Source organism: Akebia trifoliata, chromosome 8, assembly GCF_017979445.1.
Source record: "Akebia trifoliata isolate Shusen 1 chromosome 8, ASM1797944v1, whole genome shotgun sequence".
Classification (NCBI taxonomy): Eukaryota; Viridiplantae; Streptophyta; class Magnoliopsida; order Ranunculales; family Lardizabalaceae; genus Akebia; species Akebia trifoliata.
Genome location: NC_141382.1, coordinates 41,135,683 through 41,161,086, shown reverse-complemented (window position 1 = coordinate 41,161,086; position 25,404 = coordinate 41,135,683). Strand labels below are relative to the sequence as shown.

At 33.8% G+C, this 25,404-nt stretch overlaps 1 protein-coding gene across 2 annotated transcripts; it reads left to right on the top strand.

Moving 5' to 3' along the window:
* Positions 1-13,730: 13,730 nt before the first annotated feature.
* Positions 13,731-16,948, top strand: LOC147396852 (transcription factor bHLH130-like). Of its 2 annotated transcripts, none has more exons than XM_086452108.1 (6): positions 13,731-14,477; positions 15,411-15,757; positions 15,838-16,008; positions 16,155-16,220; positions 16,306-16,374; positions 16,464-16,948. In XM_086452108.1, exons 1-6 carry the CDS (start codon positions 13,976-13,978, stop codon positions 16,533-16,535), a joined length of 1,227 nt encoding a protein of 408 aa, XP_086308234.1. In that variant the 5' UTR covers positions 13,731-13,975; the 3' UTR covers positions 16,536-16,948. The 2 variants fall into 2 exon arrangements, with proteins under 2 accessions (XP_086308234.1, XP_086308235.1); XM_086452109.1 differs by having other exon boundaries at positions 13,732-14,477; positions 15,414-15,757.
* The last annotated feature ends 8,456 nt before the right edge of the window (positions 16,949-25,404 follow it).

Genomic DNA, 25,404 nt, shown 5'->3' with positions numbered 1-25,404 from the left:
GTTTTTTAGAAGCTGGAATTTACCATCCAAGGATTTGTTATGGTTTCGAATCAATTGCAGCCCATAAGCTAGAAAAACAGCACTGCTATTCAATGCTTTCTGAAACTCCGCATTGCCACGATTCCATGTTGATCTCGAGTCTGATGCTGCTATATTAGATGGCCAGACCCTGAAACAAACTGTAGTAATGGATTCTTTTTTTTTTTGTGTGCAACATAAGTTAAAAGGATTTTGGAGGAGGGATTTCTTTCTAATTAGTCCCCTAAGTGTTAGTGCTTCTCTTAATAGTAAAAATTTTCTTTCTAATCAGTTGGTGAATCCCACTCCACACATTTCTCACAATTGAAATGCCAAATCTTCCCTAACCATTCAAGCTCACCATTTTCATCCAAAAAGTAAAATTGAATTTTTGGCATCCCAATCAAGTTTCGGAGACTCCATTCTGACAGGATGATTTGAGATGGAACAAGCCATTTTCAATGGACTTTTCAGGCATTTTGAAGACGTACGTAAAAGTTAGGGTTTTTTCAATTTCTTGCTTTGTTTTTTGATGAAAATCAATCAAAGGATGGATCTTTTGGTTTGAAATCATTTAGACAAGTCTTATGTTAAGTTTTAGTCGTTCTTTCGGAAAACTCAAAAACTGAGAACAAGTGGGTTTTACCCGTGTCTAATTGAGTTCACCAGTTTTTATTATCGAGTTTGACATTTTTTAAAAATTGTCAAATTCAACAATAAAAAATTTCGATCTTGACAGATAAAACGAGTTGAGCTCAATAACAAATAAAAACTGGTGAGCTAGACGAATAAAGAGCCACCATTAAGAAATAGAAAGTTTACTAAATGGACTATTAATCTACCACTGAAAACTTAGGGGATTATTTAGAAAGAAATCTCTGTCAGAGTCCTTTAAGTAATTTTCCATTTTTTTTTGGGTTGTCGTACATAACTTAAGCCCACATGCCCAATCCATAGCAAATTTTAAAGCCGAGGTCTAAAATTGAACCCAAAAGACTTGAGACAAGTTTGAAAGACCAAATCAAAGTCCAAGCCCAATCTCATGGAGGCTTCAATGGTCTGGGATCGGTCCGAAGGGTCTAATCACATGTAATCGGTAGAGTTCAAATTTCCAGGATGGATGCCTAATGGAGCTCGGGAGTTTGATTATCAATGATTGGTGGAGCTCGGGAGTTTGACCTTCAACCAGTTGAAGGTCATATTATAAAAAGATGTTACTTTTTCATCTAGATCTTTTTTTTCTTTTTCTTTTTTAACCATATAACCGGGTGGCCTTAAGGTAGTAGTGCTCATATTGGGTATTGAAACTCATGACCTACGGACTTTCACTGCTTATCGATTTGAAATTTCCATTGAGCCAACCCTTCGGGTTTATAGATCTCTATGTCATTACATTGATTCTCATATTGCTGATGTGGATGTATATATATGTCTACCTCCACATCAGCAATGTGATAATCGATTTCAATTTTAATGTTACTCCAGCACAACTCTAATAATAAATGTAGTCGGAACCTACTTTTTACATCTCTCTTGTTATTTGGGTATCAATTCACTCATTTGGGTTTTTATTGAATCAAGAAGTAGGTTTGATTATCCTCTAGATTACTCAAATTGAAAATGAATCGGTCAAACGATAATGTGGGACTCTTAATATGATAAAGCTAAATTGTTTGAAGTCCATATAGACCACTCATAATGATAATATATAGGATTTGTTTGGGGGATATCTAAAAATGTCAACTATTTTTACACAAACACCAAGATGCAATCCATTTTCTCAATATTTTCTACAAGACCGCCAGATGCCATTAGATCTTACAAAATGGACGGCATCCAAGAGATATAAAAATAATTGTCACCTATAGATCTTCCCTAGAAATGAGACCCATCTATGGTGCAGAGATCATCCTCTCCAAAAATCAGTTCATTTTGAAATTTCTAACCCTAGTTTACAAATTGAAGAATCGTGGACCGTCCAATTTTTGTAAATAACTTTTGATGGGGTCAGAAGTTTTGGAATATACTGATTTTTTGTGAGGATGATTTCTTTTGTAAATAACTTTTGATAGGGTCAGAAGTTTTGGAATATACTGATTTTTTGTGAGGATGATTTCTTTTGTAAATAACTTTTGATAGGGTCAGAAGTTTTGGAATATACTGATTTTTTGTAAGGATGATCTCTTTTGTAAATAACTTTTGATAAGGTCAGAAGTTTTGGAATATACTGATTTTTTGTGAGGATGATCTCCTCATCATAGAGATCATCCTCACAAAAAATCAGCCCATTCCAAAGTTTCTAACCTATGTTTTGAAAAATGTTTGGCAAACTTTAGGGTCGTTGAACTGCTCCGATATATATATATATGGGTCCCTTTCAGCAACAAACATTTTGGCAAAACATTTTTCAAAACATGGGTTAGAGGTTTTGGAATGGGCTGATTTTTGATGAGCATGATCTCTATGGTGAGGAGATCATCCTCATCAAAAATCAGCCCATTCCAAAACTTCTAACCCCATGTTTACAAGTTGGGAAATCGTGGACCGTCCATTTTTTGTAAGCCATTTTTGATGGGTAAGAGGTTTTGGAATTGACTGATTTTTGATAATGATGATCTCCTCACCGTAGAGATCATCCTCACCAAAAATCAGCCCATTCCAAGACCTCTAACCCATATTTTGAAAAATGTTTTGCCAAAATGTTTGTCAAAATGTTTGTTGCTGAACATTTCCCTATATATATATATGGGAAATGTTCAGCACCCTAAGTTTTACCACACACTTTAACAAACGTTTTTTGTCCTACATGGGTTAGAAGTTTTGGAATGAGCTGATTTTTGGTGAGGATGATCTCTATGATTAGAAGATCATCCTCCCCAAAAATCAGCCCATTCCAAAATGTTTAGCCCCATGTTTACATGTTGAAAAATCGTGAACCGTCCATTTTTTGTAAATCAATTTTGATGGGGTTAGAAGTTTTGGAATGAGCTGATTTTTGGTGAGGATGATCTCCTCACCATAGAGATCATCCTCACCAAAAATCAACTCATTCCGAAACTTCTAACCCATGTAAGACAAAACGCGTTTGTTAAAATGTGTGGTAAAACTTAGGGTGCCGAACGGGACCCTATATATATATATATATATATATATATATAGATAAATGTTCAGCAACAAACATTTTGACAAACATTTTGGCAAAACATTTTTCAAAACATGGGTTAGAGGTCTTGGAATGGGCTGATTTTTGGTGAGGATGATCTCTACGGTGAGGAGATCATCATCACCAAAAATCAGCCCATTCCAAAACTTCTAACCCCATCAAAAATGGTTTACAAAAAATGGACGGTCCACGAGTTTTCAACTTGTAAACTGGGGCTAGAAGTTTTGGAATGGACTGATTTTTGGTGATGATGATCTCCTCACCGTAGAGATCATCCTCACAAAAAATCAGCCCATTCCAAAACCTCTAACCCATGTTTTGAAAAATGTTTTGCCAAAATGTTTGTCAAAATGTTTGTTGCTGAACGGGACCCATATATATATATATACATGGGTTCAACGGACAAATCTCCTTTAAGTGACAAAAGGTGTGTTTCAGTTGGATCATGTTCGGCACCTTACGTTTTGCCATACGTGTTTTGTCCTATATGGGTTAGAAGTTTTTGAATGGGATGATTTTTGGTGAAGATGATCTCCTTAATTCCATCAAAAGTGCTTTATACAAAATGGACGGTCTACAATTATTCAACTTGTAAACCGGAGGCTGGAAGTTTCAGAACGGACTAATTTTTTTTTTGAGAATGATCTCCTCACCATAGAGATTATCCTCACAAAAAATTAGCCCATTCCAAAACCTCTATCCCATGTAAGTAGGGCAACACGTAGGATACCAAACATTTCCCTTTATATAATAGAATAGAATAAATGGTCAGGTCCAACATCCAAAGTGTTTTGTCCTATATGGGTTAAAAGTTTTAGAATGAACTGATTTTTTGTGAGGATGATCTCTAAGGTGAGAAGATCATCTTCATAAATAAATAAAAAAATCAGTCATTCTGAACAATCGTGGATCATCAACTTTTACTGTTAATTTGAAATCACTTTTGGTGTGGTTAGAAGTTTCGAAATGAGATGATTTTTTGTGAGAATGATCTCCTCACCATAAAGATCATCTTCATAAAATAATATAAAAAAATCAGTCATTCTAAACAATCGTGGATCCTCAATTTTTACCGTTAATTTGAAATCACTTTTGGTGTGGTTAGAAGTTTCGAAATGGGATGATGTTTTTGTGAGAATGATCTCCTCACCATAAAGATCATCTTCATAAAAATAAAAAAAATCAGTCATTCTGAACAATCGTGGATCGTCAACTTTTACCGTTAATTTGAAATCACTTTTGGTGCGGTTAGAAGTTTCGAAATGGGATGATTTTTTGTGAGAATGATCTCCTCACCATAAAGATCATCCTCACAAAAAAGCATCCCATTCTGAAATTTTTAACCCATATAAGACAAAACTTCATCTTAATAATGCAACTTGACATTAATCTAAGACCAACCATTTGGTCTGATTGTTGATATGATTTTGACTTTCATCAAATCAAACACGTGGTTATCTTCATCTCAAACCTATCAAATGGAACCATCCTCCTTAAAGTACTATCCATGTAAGCTCAAAATAAAGAAAATATTTAACAATGAAAATAATTTCCAAAGTTTTAGTTCTCTTCACTTTTGATTTGGAAAAAAAGGAAAAAAAAAATCTATTTTCAACGAAGTTGAGCTTCAACTACCCCAACTGTCACCCCAAGAATAATAATAAATTCTCCCAATAATATTTGTGCTTATCTGATATGAGAATAATACCTTTTTTTTCACTTTTTATTATTATTATTTTTTTCTTGAAAAATGAAAGAAAATAAAGGTATTCTTATCAACTGAAAAATATGGATTTGATACTTCTCAAATCTTAACCACCATAAATTAAATTTGAATACTAAGATTCCCTCTTGTCCATCAAAATTACGGATTCCTCTACAAATTTTTTGAGAATTACCAATTTATCCTCAATTCTAAAATCCTTTTTTACATAATATTTTATCATTTTCAAAGAACTTTTTTGTATATTTATTTTTTCTTACTCATCAAAATATTTCATCAGTTACATTATGCTTGACCCTCACTTGATTAATTATTAGAGACTTTCCATGAACTATTCATTATTATTTTATGCACCAAAAGAAAAAGAATAATACTGAAATGACATCAAAATTGGACCTCACATTGCACATCCTCACGTGAAAATGAATGAGAATATCTATGCTTTCTGTCCACTTTTCATGGTAAGATGTGCGATCTAAGGTCCAATCTTGAGGTCACTTTAGTGCGACTCAAAGAAAAAATTATATTTTATTTTTATCAAAATTTTGAGTGTGAAACCCGAATTTATAACGCAACTTTCACTGACCCTAATTTTGTCCTATACTAATTTGTCAACTAAGCAATCAACCAATAATCAAAGCGTGAGGAAGGAAACAAGTGCCAAACATTATGTGACACTTTTGGGCCCACTTACATCAACAAGATCACCACTACTTCTGATCCGAATCCAATTATTTGTATTAAGTGATAAGTGATAGAAAGCTTATGAGTTATGAGTCGTGCTACAGTGACTTCAATTGAAACCTCATATCACACTTCTTGACATGAAAGTGGATAAGAATTATAAATGCTTTTTCATTCGTATCTCAATGAAAAGCATCTATGATTATCATACACTTTCATGTCAAGAAGTGCGATGCGAGGTTCCAACTTAACGTCACTTCAGCATTATTTTTTCACTCTAATTAAGGTTAGTTAGGCCAAAATAATGTGCTACGTGGCATTTGTTATACCAATATCAAATTTTGATACATTACAACCGTATCAAAGTTGGATTAAAGTCTTAAGTAGTGGGCATTATTGGGAATTTGAGGAAAACGACAGAGGAAAATGACTGTTGCTTTAACGGCGCAAAATGGCGAGACTGACGGATCGTCCGTGTGAACGGAATCGGATACTTCCGTGATTTGATGCTCACGATCTTTAACGGAGCACTTACGCATTCACGGGTGCTTTTCTGTTAGGTTTCACGGTTTTCAAGAGAGTAACGGTGTTAGTTGGGATCTGATTCGCTGTTAAAAGCTCTCATGTTCATAAATTTGCATAAATACCTTTAGATGAGCCCGTGACATCATCAATATGTGGGTGCGAAAAGGTTGAAAGTGAACCCAAAAGATGAGTTAAAAGGAACTTTTACCATTTTCCTTTGATATGATTTAGACATACCCCCTATGTTTTGATGAATATTAGAAATATCTCTATGTTTTGAAATTGATGACATGCATCCTTTGACGTCAGTCTTCTAAATAGACTCAAGGGGAAATACTCAAATGCCCTCAATTTTAATCCATAGTTAAAAATTCAGAATTTTTTTCTCCAAACCTTCAAGATAAATTTAATCTATTTAACCTTATTTTCATCAATCATTTTCTATTTTGCCCCTTTTTGTAAAACATTCTAAATTTTTCTATCCTAAATTTCATCATTTTATACTTCCTCAAAAATTGTATCTTACTTTGAGATTTAAATGTTGAAGATTTTAAATAGATACGATCTTAAGAGAGATGATGAGAGTTAAATATTTTTATCCAAAGAAGTTGAAGATGACTGATTTTTGGAAAAGAAAAATCTGAATTTTTAGCTATAGATTAAAGATGAGGGCATTGGAGTCTTTTCCCCTTAGTCCATTTAAAAGACTGAGGTCAATGGATGTATGTCATTATTTTCAACGAGACGAGTTGGCAAGTTGTTTCAAAGACATGTTTGTATTGATTCCAAGGCATTGTTTTAAATCTCTTCCGAGACAAATCAAACAAATCGTCCGTCTTGGTCCAAGACGACTCGATCTCTTAAAATGAACGGGATGAGATGTCAAAACGACTTTTAAAACCATGATTCAAAAGTATTCAACATCGAGCTTTTTGTATGAAGAGGGGACAATGAAATCACTATTCCCAATATCATTCTTACTGGTTGAAGGAGAGACATGTTATCTACCCTTAAAACATGAAGAATAGGTAAATGTCCTTATAAATGAATATAAACGAATTCTACAACTTGATCGAATTGGGCTGTGTGGAATTGGTGTGGCATTAGTAAAAATTGGTGTGATAATCGTAAGTGTAATAGCATTTTAGTAATTTTAGCTTGAAGAGCATTTTGAATAAAATTTCAAATCCATCGTTCTCCTCATCATCAGCTACACTGATTAGTGGACTTAAGCCCATTTCCTATTGGATAAATCCTCATTTAATCTCAATTTTTATTGGAGTTTTCTTGTTGATTTGGGATTTATTCTCTTAAGAATTATTTTTCTTTTTCTTTTGAGAGTTGATATTGGCACCCCAATTTTTACTTATTACACCTCAATTTCTAAACCCCAATTAAAGATTAAAACACACTCTTCAAACATTACAATGGTTTGGCTCAAATTATAATCTCAACATTACAAAACATTATAAATTCGTTCAAACAATTTCAGTAGTTGTTCACAATTATGCTTAGGCTAATATTAAATCCTAAACCCCTAAAACTAGAAATTTAGCCAAAAATAAAATGAGAGAACTTCTATTGGCACCCCAACTTTTACTTAAAGAGCTACTATTATCACACCAACTTTTACTAAGGCCACCCCAAGATGTGTGTTGATTCTTTGTTGATTTACATGTGAATTGGGGTGGTGTTAGCAAACGTTGGTATGCCAATAGAATCTCTCTTTACTTATTCCCAATCATTCATTTATTTTTATTAGTTTTAATTGGGATGTAATAAGTAAAAGTTGGGACGTCAATAGTATCTCTTTTTCTTTTTTATAGAGTGAAAGTTTTAATCGGGTTCTTTTATGGTCCAACATCATTCACGACTTTTGTATCAAACAGATATAATAAAACACAACGATTCATCCATCACATATGCAGGAGTTGGGATTTAGTTCCGTCACAAAATTTGTGGAATAATTTCAACTTTATTTTATTTTCTCTCCTCCCGTTTCAAAAATATTTCTTCAACCTTATTATTTTTGCTTTGCTATCTTTTTCAATAATATCCTTTCAAATTTATTTTCTTTTCTCGTCTCCCCTTTTTAGTAATACCCTCCAACTTTATTTGGTTTTAACATTTTTCTAATAATACCCATATAATTTTATTGCCTTTCCTCTTTTACTCCCTTAATCCCAAGAAAGATCGTCGAAAGTGTTTTTTAGGACCTTCCATTCCTCAAGATATACTTAAAATAGATGGTATTGATAATCTTGATCAACCAAGAAGCTTCTCTTCGAGTCCTCTTGACTTTGGTGGTTGAAAATCGTAGGAAGAAGGATTGAGGCCCCAATATAGTGGCCTGCCAACGATCCTTCAATGGTGTTGCTTGTAAGGGAATGTTGTAAAGAAAATAGAAAATCTGGAGAATGGATAAGAAGGTGAATAGTAAAATTGCAAAAAGTTTCACTTTGTTTTTTTTTTTTAATCTCCTTTCCTTAAGAATTTTTTCTAACCCTTCTTCTTTCTCTTTTTGTTACTTTATAGTCAAGACCTTCAGACATGTGTCACCACACAGCTTACCAAAATTGGAAATTGACTAACTTTTCTAGGGTTGTGTCAATATCTTCATTAATGCTCATACTGAGTTTAATTAACAGTGCCTCAATCCCATTAATATTGAGTGTAGGAGATTTCATTGTTTGGGAGTGAGAGAGTCAAAGGATGTTTCAATCACTTCTATTATGATAAGAACGTCTCAATTTCTTATATCTTACATTAAAGGATAAGATTTATGTGCGGAAGAGTTCATATCATATTTAATTTTTTGCTTATTAGGAAATAAATTGTAGATCCGAGTTATCATTCGATTGACTTGGTAAGTTTTTAAATTGAGAGAGATTCATCAAGCTCGTGTGTGTTTCAGTGGATAGAACTTGACCCCCGCTTGACTTCTTTACCTTTAGTAAGGTGTCATGCCGTATGTCTATAATCCCCAACTTTCACTTCGGTCTGAATCTAGTTTAAATCAATTCAGTTGGCATCATTAATTTTCCCTGTTACATCAACACTAATCCATTATCCTTTCTTAGAATTAGTGATACTCAGTGACTAAACTTACAATTCTCGATTAGTACCCTACTTCATACCTCTAACGTCAGAAAGGCGTATCTTTACTCTTTTTCGTTATGCCCTATTTTGTCTAAGACACGCTTGATCGTGCTCTACTGTCGATTTTATCGGGATTTATTACTTTATGACACGTATTCCCATCGTATGGTGTGATTAAAATAATCTCCACAAAGATGACAACGACAAACTCTAATTATTAATAAGATGCTAACATGTGGGAAGAAACATATGGGCCATCTAGTGAATCACCTTCCCATATAAAAAAAGAAAAAAAAAAAAACTAATTGGAGAAAAAAAAAACATATGGCACGCATCCATTGGTCGCTAGATGTTCTTGTGTCCAATGTTGTTGGGCACACTTTCTTCAAATGAACTACATCCTTTCTCCCACGAAGTATCCAAATTTGCTTGACCCATAAGCGAAGTGAAGTAAGCATTTGGATAACTGTTTAGTAAACAAATTTTAATAATATAAACTTTTGTTATTTTTAGGGGTAGTTTTGTCTTTGTAATATGCTTAGGGGCCCCTTTGTCAATTTGAAAGATGATGGCATCCTTATCGAATAATCTTTGTTCCATACTCCATGGAGTTAGGTTACAAAATCAACTCCTTTCAACCATATAAAAAAAAAATGGTTTATTTAGGCATACCCCTCAATATTTCGGTGAATATTACAGATTCCTCTTCAATTTTCAAATGGATGACAAACTTATTGACCATGGTCTTCTATTAGAGACTGATGCAAAATTACCTACATACCCTTATCTTCAATCTTAAATAAAATATTATTTCCAAAAAATTAATCCTCCATGATCTTAAGGTAAATGGTTAGATTTATTTGACAACTTTTGTGAAAAATATCAAATAAGAAAGGGTAGAAATAGAGTTGTTTTCTCTTCTTTGAATTCTCTGATAGATTCCCTTGAAAAATATTTTGAAGAACAAGTTAGTAAAGAATTTAACGAAGTTTAGTCATGTGAGAAGAAGTTTTTGTATCTCTTTCGTGTATGAGTTTATTATTTATTTGCTTTTGGGGGCTTTGATACAAATATTTTCTCTCCTCGCCCTAACACACCTATCATGCCTACACATGTCATGATTTCACCTCTCCAAATTGTTCACGGTGTGTGTCAATATCCTTCTATTTAGTGATTGTAAAACTAAGTGCCTTTTCGATTTACCTAATCAAAATGGGCCATGTAATATATCATCGGTCTTTAATTTACTACAACAGCTCTTTGGTGCCTTTGGGTGGATCATACCATCAAATTTTGGGATTAATCTTTGTATTCTATCACATGTATTAGATTTGTTTCGTCCATGTATTTTTCTACAATGATCCATCTTATGTGCATGTGAGGTGAACTCATTTTTAGGGATTGAATCTAATAGGTATGTCGAGTTGCTGACATTTGTCAAATAAAATCTAACTAACAATTTTTTTATAATTCAATTATTCCATGTGATGCTACAACTTTTTCATGTGGAATGACAATTCAAAATCTATTGCAGTTGTCAAGTTTGCGATGAACCCTATCTCAAATCCTTTGATGCTTTTATTTCTATTTTTTTAACTTAGTATTTTTAATACATGTGAGAATAATCTTTTATATATATAGGGTTTCGTTCAGCACCAAACATTTTGCTCAACATGTTTTGTCCTACATGGGTTAGAAGTTTTGGAATGAACTGATTTTTGGTGACGATGATCTCCTCATCATAGAGATCATCCTCACAAAAAATCAGCTCATTCCAAAGTTCCTAACCCATATTTGAAAAATGTTTTGGCACCAAACTTGGTAAACTTGAAGGGCTGCTGAACCATCCCTATATATATATATATATATATATATATATATAGGGAAATGTTCAACACCCTACAATTTACCTTATGCTTTACCAAACGTGTTTTGTCCTACATGGGTTAGAAGTTTTGGAATGGATTGATTTTGGTGAGGATGATCTCTACGATTAGAAGATCATTCTCACAAAAAATCAGCCTATTCCAAAACTTCTAACCCATGTAGGACAAAACATGTTTGGTAAAACGTAGGTAAAGCATAGGGAAGTGAACGAGAACCACATATATATATATATATGGGTCCCTTTCAGCAACAAACATTTTGACAAACATTTTGGCAAACATTTTGTCAAAACATGGTTAGAGGTTTTGGAATGGATTGATTTTTGGTGAGGATGATCTCTAAGGTGAGGAGATCATCCTCACCAAAAATCAGCCCATTCCAAAACTTCTAGCCCTATATTTACGAGTTGAAAAATCATGGACCGTCCATTTTTTTGTAAACCATTTTTGATGGGTTAGAAGTTTTGGAATGAGCTGATGTTTGGTGATGATGATCTCCTCACCGTAGAGATCATCCTCACCAAAAATCAGCCCATTCCAAAACCTCTAACCCATATTTTGAAAAATGTTTTGGCCAAAATGTTTGTCAAAATGTTTGTTGCTGAACATTTCCCTATAATATATATATATATATATAGAGTAGCGTTCAATGGCCAACAGTTTGGCAAACATTTTGGCAAACACATTTTTCAAAACAGGGTTAGAGGTCTTGGAATGGGCTGATTTTTGGTGAGGATGATCTCTATGGTGAGGAGATCATCATCACCAAAAATCAGCCCATTCCAAAACTTCTAACCTCATCAAAAATGGTTTACAAAAAATGGACGGTTCACGATTTTTCAACTTGTAAAATGGGGCTAGAAGTTTTGGAATGAGCTGATTTTTGGTGAGGATGATCTCCTCACCGTAGAGATCATCCTCACCAAAAATCAGCCCATTCCAAGACCTCTAACCCATGTTTTGAAAAAGTGTTTGCCAAAGGTTTGCCAAACTGTTGGCCACGGATAGGACCCATATATATAGATATAGGGTCCCGTTCGCCACCCTTAGTTTTACCACACACTTTACAAACGCGTTTTGTCTTACCTGGGTTAGAAGTTTCGGAATGAGCTGATTTTTGGTGAGGATGATCTCTATGGTGAGGAGATCATCCTCACCAAAAATCAGCTCATTCCAAAACTTCTAACCCCATCAAAATTGATTTACAAAAAATGGACGGTCCACGATTTTTCAACGTGTAAACATGGGGCTAAACATTTCGGAATGGGCTGATTTTTGGGGAGGATGATCTTCTAATCATAGAGATCATCCTCACCAAAAATCAGCTCATTCCAAAACTTCTAACCCATGTAGGACAAAAAACGTTTGTTAAAGTGTGTGGTAAAACTTAGGGTGCTGACATTTCCCTATATATATATATATATATATATATGGGTCCCGTTTGCCACCCTTAGTTTTACCACCACACTTTAACAAACGCTTTTGTCTTACATGGGTTAGAAGTTTCGGAATGAGCTGATTTTTGGTGAGGATGATCTCTATGGTGAGGAGATCATCCTCACCAAAAATCAGCTCATTCCAAAACTTCTAACCCCATCAAAATTGATTTACAAAAAATGGACGGTCCACGATTTTTTAACGTGTAAACATGGGGCTAAACATTTCGGAATGGGCTGATTTTTGGGGAGGATGATCTTCTAATCATAGAGATCATCCTCACCAAAAATCAGCTCATTCCAAAACTTCTACCCATGTAGGACAAAAAACGTTTGTTAAAGTGTGTGGTAAAACTTAGGGTGCTGAACATTTCCATATATATAATATAGGGTAGCGATCCATGGCCAACAGTTTGGCAAACATTTTGGCAAACACATTTTTCAAAACATGGGTTAGAGTCTTGGAATGGGCTGATTTTTGGTGAGGATGATCTCTCTACGGTGAGGAGATCATCCTCACCAAAAATCAGCTCATTCCAACTTCTAACCTCATCAAAAATGGTTTACAAAAAATGGACGGTTCACGATTTTTCAACTTGTAAAATGGGGCTAGAAGTTTTGGAATGAGCTGATTTTTGTGAGGATGATCTCCTCACCGTAGAGATCATCCTCACCAAAAATCAGCCCATTCCAAGACCTCTAACCCATTTTTGAAAAAGTGTTTGCCAAAATGTTTGCCAAACTGTTGGCCACGGATAGGGACCCATATATATATATATATATGGAAATAAAGTATTCCTTCAACCCTCCCTCCTCGTCAATTAAAAACTAGAAACTATAGAGAAAATATAATATCTATCTTATAAAAAGCAAGTCGTCGTCTAGTCATCAAAATCTAGCATACTTTGAGATAAAATTAAAGGGTTTTTTTTTTTTTTTTTTTTTTTAAAGAAAGTTGTTGGAGATAAGGGTATTTTAGTCTATTTAATAGTCTTTCACAAGGTATGTCATTAGGGTATCTCAAATATTCATCCAAATCCGAAGGGGTTATGTCTAAATTACATACCACCCCTGTTCATAGCTGACGGACGTGATTTGACCGTCAGTTAGTGGGGTACGTTACGATACGATACGTGAAGCAAAAGTGTCTGAAACTCAACTTTTTATTCTCGAACACCAAAATAAGAAAAAACGGGTGAAAAAATAATGTTGAGAGAGAGAGAGAGGAAATGAAGAAGAAATTACTGCAAGAAAGTTTGGGATCAAATTTTTTTTATTTTTTTTATTTTTTTGAGTTTCAGAATTGTTGTTGTTATTGATGATTTTGTCCTCCTTTTCTGATTTCTTATTCTATTCGATTCGATTGGTTCTGTTTTAAAAGGAATTGAAGTAGCTTTGATAATTCAGAAGCAGAGGCCTACTTACAGTTACAGAAGAAGACATGAATGGAGATCATCTTCTTCAAGAACAACAACAGCAGAGGCAGATGAACTCTGGATTAATGCGATATCGGTCTGCTCCAAGTTCTCAAATTGAGAATTTCATTGATGGATTTAGTGAGACTGAAGGATGCGATGATTTCTTACCTCATCGATCTTCAAGTCCAGAAGCCCAAAGAATGTTCGCTAGGTATATGTCTGGTGGTAATAGTTATTCGAGTTCTCCAAATCTCACAGAAAAATCTCAGTTTTTGGGAGCAATAGAGCACCAGAAGGAAATCGGTCCACGGTTGATGTACCACCAAGCTTCATCTCCACAATTAATGGCAACTCACGGCTTGGCGATCTCTTCTTCTGCGGCGGAAAGTTCTTATAGAGTGATGAATTCGACTTCGATCGATCACTCTGCGCAGATGAAGATTGGTAGTGGCGGTAATTGTTCGAATCTTATCAGGCAAAGCAGCTCTCCTGCTGGGATTTTCTCCCATTTAAGCGTCGCAAACGGTATAATCTTCTCTTCTTATTCTGTTAATCTTCTTTTTTCTGGATTTTGATTTTTTGTGAAGCTTTTGATATTCTGAGAGTTGAAGGAATTTGTGAAACTTTAGTTGAATGATAGATTTCCTTAAGAATTTTCATCTTTGGAACTTCGAGTTGCTAATTTATATAATGGAATTCTGGAAATTTTGAATTTTTAGAAGTAGAGAATTTGCTGAAGCTTTAATCTTAGATGCTCAACATTTTTCTCTCCTCTTTCTTGAGCTTGATTTTGTAGAATTGACATTTTGTACTTCAACCTGTTATGGTTTGTGGAGCCTGATAGTACTAAGGAGTGATTGTTAATCATTCCACATCTTATGCCCCGTAGAGCTAGAGCTCGGTGTTGAGCTCTCTAGGCTGGCCCACTCCCCAAGGTGGGGTTTCAGTGGTGGAGTCCCCAAATCAAAATTTTTTTTCTTCATATTTTTGTATTTTTTTTTACGTTTCTTGGGGAATATATTTCTTTTTATTCGGTGAGAGGTGTAATCTGTATAGAGTTTTCTCTTCATAGTAGATGGGTGTTGATTTTTATGAAAAACAAGGCAGCAAAGAGAACAAAAATACAAGGATTTAAGTGGTTTGACAGTATGCCTACGTCCATGGATCAGATCAAGAACAATCACTATTTTCTCTCAAATTTTACAGCCCTAGAGATTTATAGCCAAAAACAGGAGAGTAGAGCGATGGGTTTCACTCGCCAGCTCAGCGTACCCCAATAGAATACAAGACATTTACAGGAACCCATAAATTTGTCTTTCTGTGTGTGATTGCATCTTTGTTTATTTTTCTATATTATTCTTGAATCAATATCCATATGCAAGCAATATCTTGAATATTTCTAGCTTAATTAGCAAATAAGAAGGAATAACTAAAAATTTGAGTCTTAGCAACTACTAGCAGGGTATGGTGTAATGAGGGGTATGAGCAATTTCGGAGTTGGGAGTGGTACTAATGGAGAAGTAGATGGGTCATCTAGCAGGTTGAAGGGTCAGATACATTTTTCGTCTGGGCCACCTTCTTCATCAGGACTAATGTCTCAGATCTCTGAAATTGGGAATGAATGCGTTGGACCAAGTAGCCCTGATGATGGAAGCTTGGGAAACGGTAACGGTAGCAATAGATACATACCTGGATTCCCTATTGGTTCTTGGGACGATTCCTCAAACGACAATTTCACGGGACTTAAAAGAGTTGGAGATATCAATAACAAGATGATTTCAGCTTCGAACCCATTGGAGACCCAGGTAGGATTTGCAGATTAGATCTATTTTTTTGTTTATATATCTCTTTGGTTGTTTTGATCTGTAATTCTGTTTTTAATCAGAATGGAGAGGCTGGCAACCATACTCCTGGCTTGACACACCACTTTAGTTTGCCCAAGACCTTAGGAGAGATGGCCACCATCAAAAAGTTTTTGCAGTTTCAGGACTCTGTTCCATGTAAGATCCGAGCCAAGAGGGGTTGTGCCACTCACCCACGAAGTATCGCAGAGAGGGTGAGTTTTCTTAATACACCCAACTTTTTCATTTCTTCATCTTCAACTACATTTCATGATTGTAAGACTCATTAGTCACCGATATGTGATCAAACCCATGCTTGCAATTCTGAATATCGTTATTTGGGGTTAATTTGTTTTTTCAGGTGAGAAGAACTCGGATTAGCGAGCGAATGAGAAAATTGCAAGAGCTCGTTCCAAACATGGACAAGGTAGAATTTTTCATGCATTTCTTCCTCCATCCCCACAAAATGTTGTTTATTATTGAAACTCAAAATTCTCCGTCTTTCTTGGCAGCAAACGAACACTGCAGATATGTTAAACTTAGCTTTGGAGTACATTAAAGATCTCCAAAAACAGGTCAAGGTATTAAGCAAGTAACATAACTCATATAACCCACACACACCCTTCAAACATCTATACTTTTCCTTCATCATTTTCTCTTACTTTTGCAGACACTTTCGGATAAACGGGCAAACTGCACATGTTCAAGCAAGCCGAAGCCATACTCAAAGCCTACAATATGATATGCCTATGGAAAGAAAGTAAGATGGGAAAAAATGGGGAACGAGATAGGGAGCAAAGCTGCCTTCTCTTTTAAGCTGGGAAGTAGAAAGTATAAGATTTTTAGTTGTGGAGGTGAAAAAACTGATAAAATCTCCACTTTAAGATCATGTAGGCTAACAGAGCCATCCAAAGAAGATACTGTATAGTACAATTTCAAATCATATATTCATGAAGATGTTTGATGTAATGCCCCTTCTTCGAGATGACAAAATATAAGAAAATGGTTTTTCATCTGTGCCTATTGGGCATTTAAAAAAAAAAAAGTTATTTTTGTAATTAGAGTTGAACATAACATGGCTAGGTGGTAATGATCATATGAGCAGGGTAGAACCATTTTACATCTATTGAAACTATATATAGATTTTTTTTTCCCAAGTTATCTTCATTTATTTTCATAAAGAGATGACACGAATCGCATTTAGTACAAAAGAATTCCGTTCCAACAATCTTTGGTCTGGTTTTTAAAACACTGATAAATGGTAATGGAGAAACATTTTATGAACTTAGAAATACGCTCTACTTATAGTAATTTTTTTTAACTGAAGACAACATTTACTGGATAAAATATGAGTAGAAGAAATTTGTCTTTAAATGACAAAATATAAGAAAACAGCCATGCACAAAGATATCCTCTTTATAGACATTTCTTTTATGAATCGTGATAATCTTATTACCCCATGTGGCGCACTCAATTGACTCTTCTAACGTGACAAATTCGGGAACCGTAGATCCATACACCTAGGGATATAAAACTGCACTTCCCCATAGAAGTGTTTCCCAAGGGAACAGGGTATCCCAAGGAATACAGATCTACGGTTGCCAAACTTATCACGTCAGGAGAGTTGATTGAGTATGTCGTGTGGGATAGTCAGATTCTCGCAACTCTTCTTTTATTTACATTCTGGGCAATAGTTTTAAAATAAGCCTTATAGAAGAAATTTTTATTGTCTTTTATTACAAAATAGTAAGGTTATTATCATCATCATCATACAATAATTTTTAAAATAAGCCTTATAGAAGTTATTTTTATTGTCTTTTATTACAAAAATAGTAAGGTTATTATCATCATCATATAATAGTTTTTAGTAAAAATCACAATTTTATAAAATAATATATGTAGCACTATACAATGCCAATAAAATTATTGTTTCTTCGTTAAAAGACAAAATAAATAACCTTTTTAAGGAAATTTATGTAAAACACATGCTCAAAGGGCAAACTTGGTCAATTCATGTGAATAGTCAAACCACCAATAAGAAAACTCTTTTCTACACCAGCTACTCACATGAAAGCAATTAATATATATATATATATATATATATATATATATATGAACAGCGTTCCTAAGACTCATATTGGGACTCACATTGCGACACACCGTTTTGTCTTATATGGGCAAAAATATTTGGAATGGGCTGATTTTTTGTGAGGATGATCTCTATGGTGAGGAGATCATCCTTGCCAAAAATCAGCTCATTATGAAACTTCTAGACCGTCCAATTTTTGTTGAAAAATTATAGACCGTCCAATTTTTGTAAATCAATTTTGATGGGGTTAGAAGTTTTGGAATGGGATGATTTTTTGCCAGAATGATCTCCTCATCACAAAGATCATCCTTACAAAAAAATCAGCTCATTCCAAACATTTTTGCCCATATAACACAAAACGGTGTGTCGCAATGTGAGTCTCAATATGAGTCTTAGGAACATGACCCATATATATATATTATATATATATATATATATATATATATATGGGTCAGGTTCAAAGGACAACCATTTCAACACACATATAGACAACGTGTTTTGTCTTATATGAGCAAAAATGTTTGGAATGGACTGATTTTTTGTGAGGATGATCTCTGTGATGAGGGGATCATCCTGGCCAAAAATCATCCCATTCCAAAACTTGTAATCCCATCAAAATTGATTTACAAAAATTGGACGGTCTATAATTTTTCAACAAAAATTGGACGGTCTATAATTTTTCAACAAAAATTGGATGGTCTAAAAGTTTCATAATGAGCTGATTTTTGGCCAGGATGATCTCCTCATCACAGAGATCATCCTCATAAAAAATCAGTCCATTCCAAACATTTTTGCCCATATAAGACAAAACACGTTGTCTATATGTGTGTTGAAATGGTTGTCCTTTGAACCTGACCCTATATATATATATATATATATATATGCACATACATAGGGTCACCATCGGCAGACAATATTATAGACAACGTTTTGTTTTGTATAGCAAAACAGTTTTGAATTAGGCTGTCTTTTTGTGAGGATGATCTCTATGGTGAGTTGATCATCTTCACAAAAACTCAGTTGATTCTAAAATTTCTAACCCTATAAAAAGTGGTTACAAACTAACGGTTAAAATGAATGATTCACAATTTTTTAACTTGTAAATTGGGACTAGCAATTTTAGAATAAGCGGATTTTTTTGCAAGGATGATTCACTCACCATAGAGATCATCCTTACAAAAAATCAGCCCATTCCGAATCTTTTTACCCACATAAGGCAAAACATGTTGTTTAGAACGTTGTCCATAATGTTGTCCACGGATCCTAACCCATATATATGGGAAGCGTTCCGAGGCCCTAAAGAAAGCCAAATATTGTGCCAAACATTTTTCAAAATAGGGGTTACAAGTTTCATAATGGGCTAATTTTTTGTGAGGATGATCTCTATGGTAAAGAGATCATCCTCCTCAAAAATCAGCTCATTTCAAAAACTTCTAACCCTAATTACAAGTTGAAGAATCGTGGACTATTCAATTTTTATAAATCACTTTTGATATGGTTAGAAGTTTCAAAATGGACTGATTTTTGGTGAGGATCATCTTCTCATCATAGAGATCATCCACACTGATCCTCATCAAAAATCAGCCCGTTCTAAAACTCTTAACCCATACATTGAAAAAATGTTTGGCACAATATTTGGCTCTCTTTTTATTTTCTTTCAACAAAAATAAAATCCAATAACAAGTTTTGATTAGTTGTGTGTTATAATTTTGGTTAAGTTAATTTGGAATTTTTCCACGTGCCTTGGCCCAATCTCTGGCTCTAGCTCTTCCGGTCCCGCTAGTTCAAATACCCCATCATAAAAATAAAAATAAAATATTTAATGACAATTTTGTAGCATCAGTTACAGAGAAGGTTCCTTTCACCAATGTGTTTACCATTAAGGACAACCATGGTCCATGGTAGGTCATAACTGTTGGTGTTTGCAACAACAGGTATGAGAGGTGTATATTAGCCTTATTTTACTAAGTTAGAGCAAACTGTCTTTGCTCGCTTTAACTATGTAGGGAAAATAATTGAATGACAAAATAAAATCCTTTGTACTTTTTCATTAGAAAAAGAAAAAAAAAAGATATTTATGAAAAATTACAAGATTGTGGGCATAGTCACCAAATCGGGGTTCAGGAAAAAGTTCGATAAAATCGAAAAACATCGAAAAAAGTCAAGAAAAAACCATGCTGGGTTAGGGTTATGTAATTCTACTTAGTAGTGGGTGTTTCTATATTATATCATTAAGTTTCATATTAAATTATCAATTCCCATATTGATATCATTTATGCATCCACAAACAAGTAATCACAAATCCACAACACAGTCAAGGTTTATATTAATCAAAATAAATAAATAAAAATGACAATTATGCATCCGAATTAGGATTCCTTAATAGGTCAAAAACATCAATGTCAGTCTCATTATTTTTGTGATTTAATCGTGAAGTTCGTAGAAGTTACGTGTTATTAAAAAAGTTGTGGTTAAATCAGAGAAGAAAAAAGTTAGAGACTTCGGTGACTATGGTTGTAGGTGATGTTAATGTCCCCTTGAAGTCCTTGACGTTAGCATTTGTCATCACTAGTATACGCAACAATAGACACTTTTGTTTCCTTAGGACATGTGAGACTAAACTTTACAATAAAATAAATAAAGTTACAGGAAAAGAGTCATGAAATTAGAGTTATAAAACGGTTTTTGGTGTGATACCCAACTTATTTCCATGCTCATCATCTCTTGACAAAGCAGAGTTGGCATCAAAACTTCATGAATCAGTGTGTATGTGAAGGTAGGATGGAAATGTACAATTTATGAACTCTCTCTCTCTCTCTCTCTATGACTATATATATCCAACCTTACAAGTTAGAGAATTTCTCAATAGTAGTTGAAGCTGATATAAGAGTTAAAAATAGGTAGATTTGAAAGATGAAGGTGGTGGTGTGGTTGGTGTTCATGATGGTCATAGCTAGTATGGTGGACCATGGGGCAGGGCAAGGGTGCAGCACCACTTTCTTCTCATCCCTTGTTCAAATGATACCATGTAGGCCTGCATTGACACGATTCGGGCCCATCCCCCCTAGCCAAGCTTGCTGTGCTGCTGTTCAGACGCTCGGACAGGCGTGCCTGTGTGTGCTACTGAATGGCCCACCAATCTCTGGTGTGGATCGTAATATGGCGATGCAACTCCCCGAAAAATGCACGGCGAATTTTGAACCATGTGAGCATTTCTTTCCTATATCGGTCAAGTTTGTTTTGATTTATTTAAGAAATAAGTTTGTACAAATCAAATAGGACTTTTAAATGTCCGACGGGTTTGGTCCCATGTGTCGGTTGGTTGACATATTGCAATCCAACTTTCAGATTGTTGGTTCAAGTTCAAGTTACCCATAAAAAATATATATATATATTTTGGATTAATTACGGAGGTATTATGATAAACACAAATTTCCTAGGGATCGATAAAAGTTTTCTAGGGATGGATTTCTTAGGAAATCTGAAATCCCTAGAGAATATCTTCCCATCTCAGTTATTTTCCAAACACATGTCATATATTTCGTGAATCAATATAGGTAATTTAGTTGTGGGGAAATATTTGATTGAGATAATTCTGTTCTTTAACATCTTGGGAGACTAATGGAAAATGACTGAAATTCCTAGGGATCAACATAGGTAATTTGACTGTTGTCTTCTACGAGAGACTAAGTGAAAATGACTTAAATTTCTTCATCTTCAACCTAATTCCCCCAAACCCCATCAAAATTCATCACCTTCAACCTCTAGATAAAAACTTAGATTTATATGGTAACCCTTGATTGTTTTCCAAATCCTCGACTTTTGTCCCACCATCTTCAACCCATTATTTATTAGGTATTTTAGAAATACCCCCTGTAAAATCGGTGATATTAAGGTTTACCCCCCGAACTATTAAGTCAATATTGCGTTTTCTAGATGATTTACTAATGAAATTTTCACTTTAAAAAAAAAATACTCTTCAAATACTTAAATTAATAAATTAAAACTTGGAAAAAAAAATCAAAATTTCATTATTAAATCAATAAGAAAAAGCAACTTCGACTTACTGTCAAGGGGGTAAACATAATATCACCAATTTAACCGGGGGTGTTTCTAAAATACCCTTATTTATTTAGTAAAGTTATATAGGATAAAGTTTTATTTTTATTTATTTGGCAACCCTTAATTTATTTTTGTATGATGCAGGTGATATGGTGAAGTGAACAAAGGGGAAGCTGATGTTGCTAATATTTAATAAGAGAATAAATCAAATATATATTTATGGACTCATTTGTGTTTGTGTTTGTAAGAAGTACTCAATATCAAAATCCTGATAGAAATTGTAAGGAATCGATTCTCAAAGAAATAATCATATTTCGTTTTCGGAGATTTGTTGTTCATCGACAAAACACATGAACTGGATTGATCAATACCTAACAATTTAAATGTAGCTAGAGTAGGTTTTCAATTATTCAATTTTAAAGGAATCGAGCTTAAGTTTCTATAGAATTTGCTTTAAATTCCCTACAATTGGTATCAAAGACATGATTCGGAGCTTGAAATTGGTGCAAAATTTTCTCAGCATAATAATAAACTTGAATGAAAAAATGTAGGATAGATTTATTATTATTATTATTATTATTCAAATAATTTTCTAAATTTAAGTTAATATATAAATTGAACATTATTTCAATAAATAAAAATTTCAACAAAATTGATTGAGGATTAAATCTTACAAATCTTTTTTTTATTTATAAGTTTAAATTAAAGTTTTTTGTTTGGAAATCAAAATTAGAGAAAGATGAGTGCAAATTGGTAATCATGATCAAATTTATCACAAGATGATTGATTTGATCATCATCATATTGAAATAGACCGTGTGATGATCATCAATCTCTTTTGATCAATTTTGGGACATGTGATTGTGATCGGGATACTGAAATCATATTTCAAGAATTTAAGTCTTTATTGATTCTTGATTTTTCTTGAAATGTTTTTTTTTAAGTCTTGTATTTAGAAATCAAAGTTGCAGATCCCATCTTTTTTAAATTAAATTATCTATTTTAATAATTTTAACATTATAGTAAAAAAATGATCAAGAAAATAGATGAACACGCGTACCAAACTCGTATCTTATCCATTTTTGCTAAACCAAAGTTCATTGAGAAGCTCTGTTCAAGAAATTTCTAAGCAAAATAAGTGATATACTTTTGGCTTCATCTACAGTTGAAAAATTAACGCACACTCAAAACTATATTTATGATTTCGTGCTCCTCGTACATCCATAACGTTTAATCTAAACTTACATATAGTAGTCTGGGATTCGATCTTAGACCAATTTTATGTTATGAGATACTTAAAATTAATCTAATTCATTTGATAAATGTATGTAGTGAATGATCTCATGTGATGAATGTGTTGAATTTTGATTTAATTGATTTTTAAAGAGGAGGGTAGTTATTTGATATTTCCAAATCTTGGGAGAATAATTATTTGATTTACTGTTTATTTAAAAATATAATTAGAGGGACATTGTCAAGCGCAATTCATTATTTGATTATGTTTACCTATGAAAAATTCAATTCCATAGATTTCAAATTTCATTCACAGGAAAATGGGCAACATGAAAAATTGAAATCCAACATTTGATTGTACTTGAAAAAATACCAAGTAAAAAAGAAAACCTCGAGGGGTTGGCTCAATGGCAATTTCGGGCCGATAAGTGTTTAATGCCCGTGAGTCATGAGTTTGATACCCAGTATGAGCATTAATTCCTAAGGGGTGCTCGTGAGGGCGCACCCCCACTTACCTAGTGTGTGTGATGTGTGACTATTGCACGTGTCTCGGGACTAGTCTTTGGACAAGACCATGGTCTATGGACTAGGCAAAAGTTCAGATACAAGGCCGATCTGTTGTCTATGGGGATACTCGGTTATGTGGTCAAAGGTGAGGACGAAGGTTGACGGTGACAGCAATTGTGGTAGTTGGTGGTGGGGAAGATGAAGAAAATTAGACATTACAATTTTGTTGGGGTGAAATTTATTATTCAACTTATCCCATAAGAAAATGAAATTTAACACTTTGTTGGATTTTTATATGAGGGTGTGTTTTCATTTTTCATGATAAAAATTCAATCAAGTAGTGTAAAATAGGTTTTTCCATGAAAAATGACAATCGAGCTCATTTTCGGTGGATAATCAAACAAACACTTACGAAATTTTGTTTTAAATTTTTTGATAATGATTGTAGATGATCAATGAAGAACATGAAGGTGTTTGGAGTGACTGGTGAAAATTTGTGTACTTCTAAAAGACAATTAATTTTCAAGAGTTCGAAACCCTATGATCAATTCGCCATGTCGTACTTAAACATTACGAATCCAATCTAAACCGTCGATAGCATAAATCTAAAATATGAGATTACATGTGATGTGACTCATGAGATATGATATGGCTCGGCTAATCATCATTTCTCATCATATGTGAAATTTATGGAATTTTGGAGGAACAATATTATCAATGAAGAAGCTTTCATTAGGCTATGTGAAATTTCACAATGGTATGGGGTATGGTGAGAACAATATTACCATCTTGTGAGCTGAATTTGACGAATTTACTATCTCGGCTAACTGTTCATTTTAATTGTCAAAACGTGAACATGCGAAATCACAGGTTTTTCCCCTCAAACTAACAATCTCATTGGTTTGTATAGTGACAATCTCGCTAAAAGTAGCGAAACCTGCAAGACAAGCACTTTAAACCTGTGAAATTGTCACTTTAAAAAAACTTGAATAATTTACCAAAACGGTAGAGTTTTTGAAATTATTTACCAAAATGGTGCACTATTCAAAATATTTACGAAAACGGTGATTTTACCGTTTTCGGAATTAATTTTTTTTACCAAAACGGTAAAAACAGTAAAATGTATTTTTTTTTATACCGAAAATACCCTTTTTTTTGTTTTACATATGTATTTATAATTTTAACCTTAAAAAAATGAAAATCCAACTAAAAAGATTCACTCTCTTTCGGTAATCCAACAATCATATGTATTTACAATTTTTTTTTACCGAAATCAATTTTATTTTCGTAATTTTAGTCAAAAAATAAAAAGGATATTTTCGGTATAAAAAAAATACATTTTACTGTTTTTACCGTTTTGGTAAAAAAAATTAATTCCGAAAATGGTAAAATTACCGTTTTCGGAAATATTTTGAATAGTGTACCGTTTTGGTAAATAAACGAAAAGTTGTGCATGTTTTGGTAAATCTGCCTTAAAACTTTCCATATTGTTATTGTTCATGTTTTGGTAATTAAAATGAATAATAAACCGAAATCATACTTCATCAAAAATTAGTCATGTTTTCGTAAATATCTCTATTACCAAAGCATTAGCTTTCTTTAAGCTATGTAAAATTTCACGGTGAGTGGGTACTTAACTAAGAGAATACAAACGATAATGCCAAAGTAGGAATTTTTTAACTTGTAGAGATGAATGGATTTTGAATCTATACATGTAATCT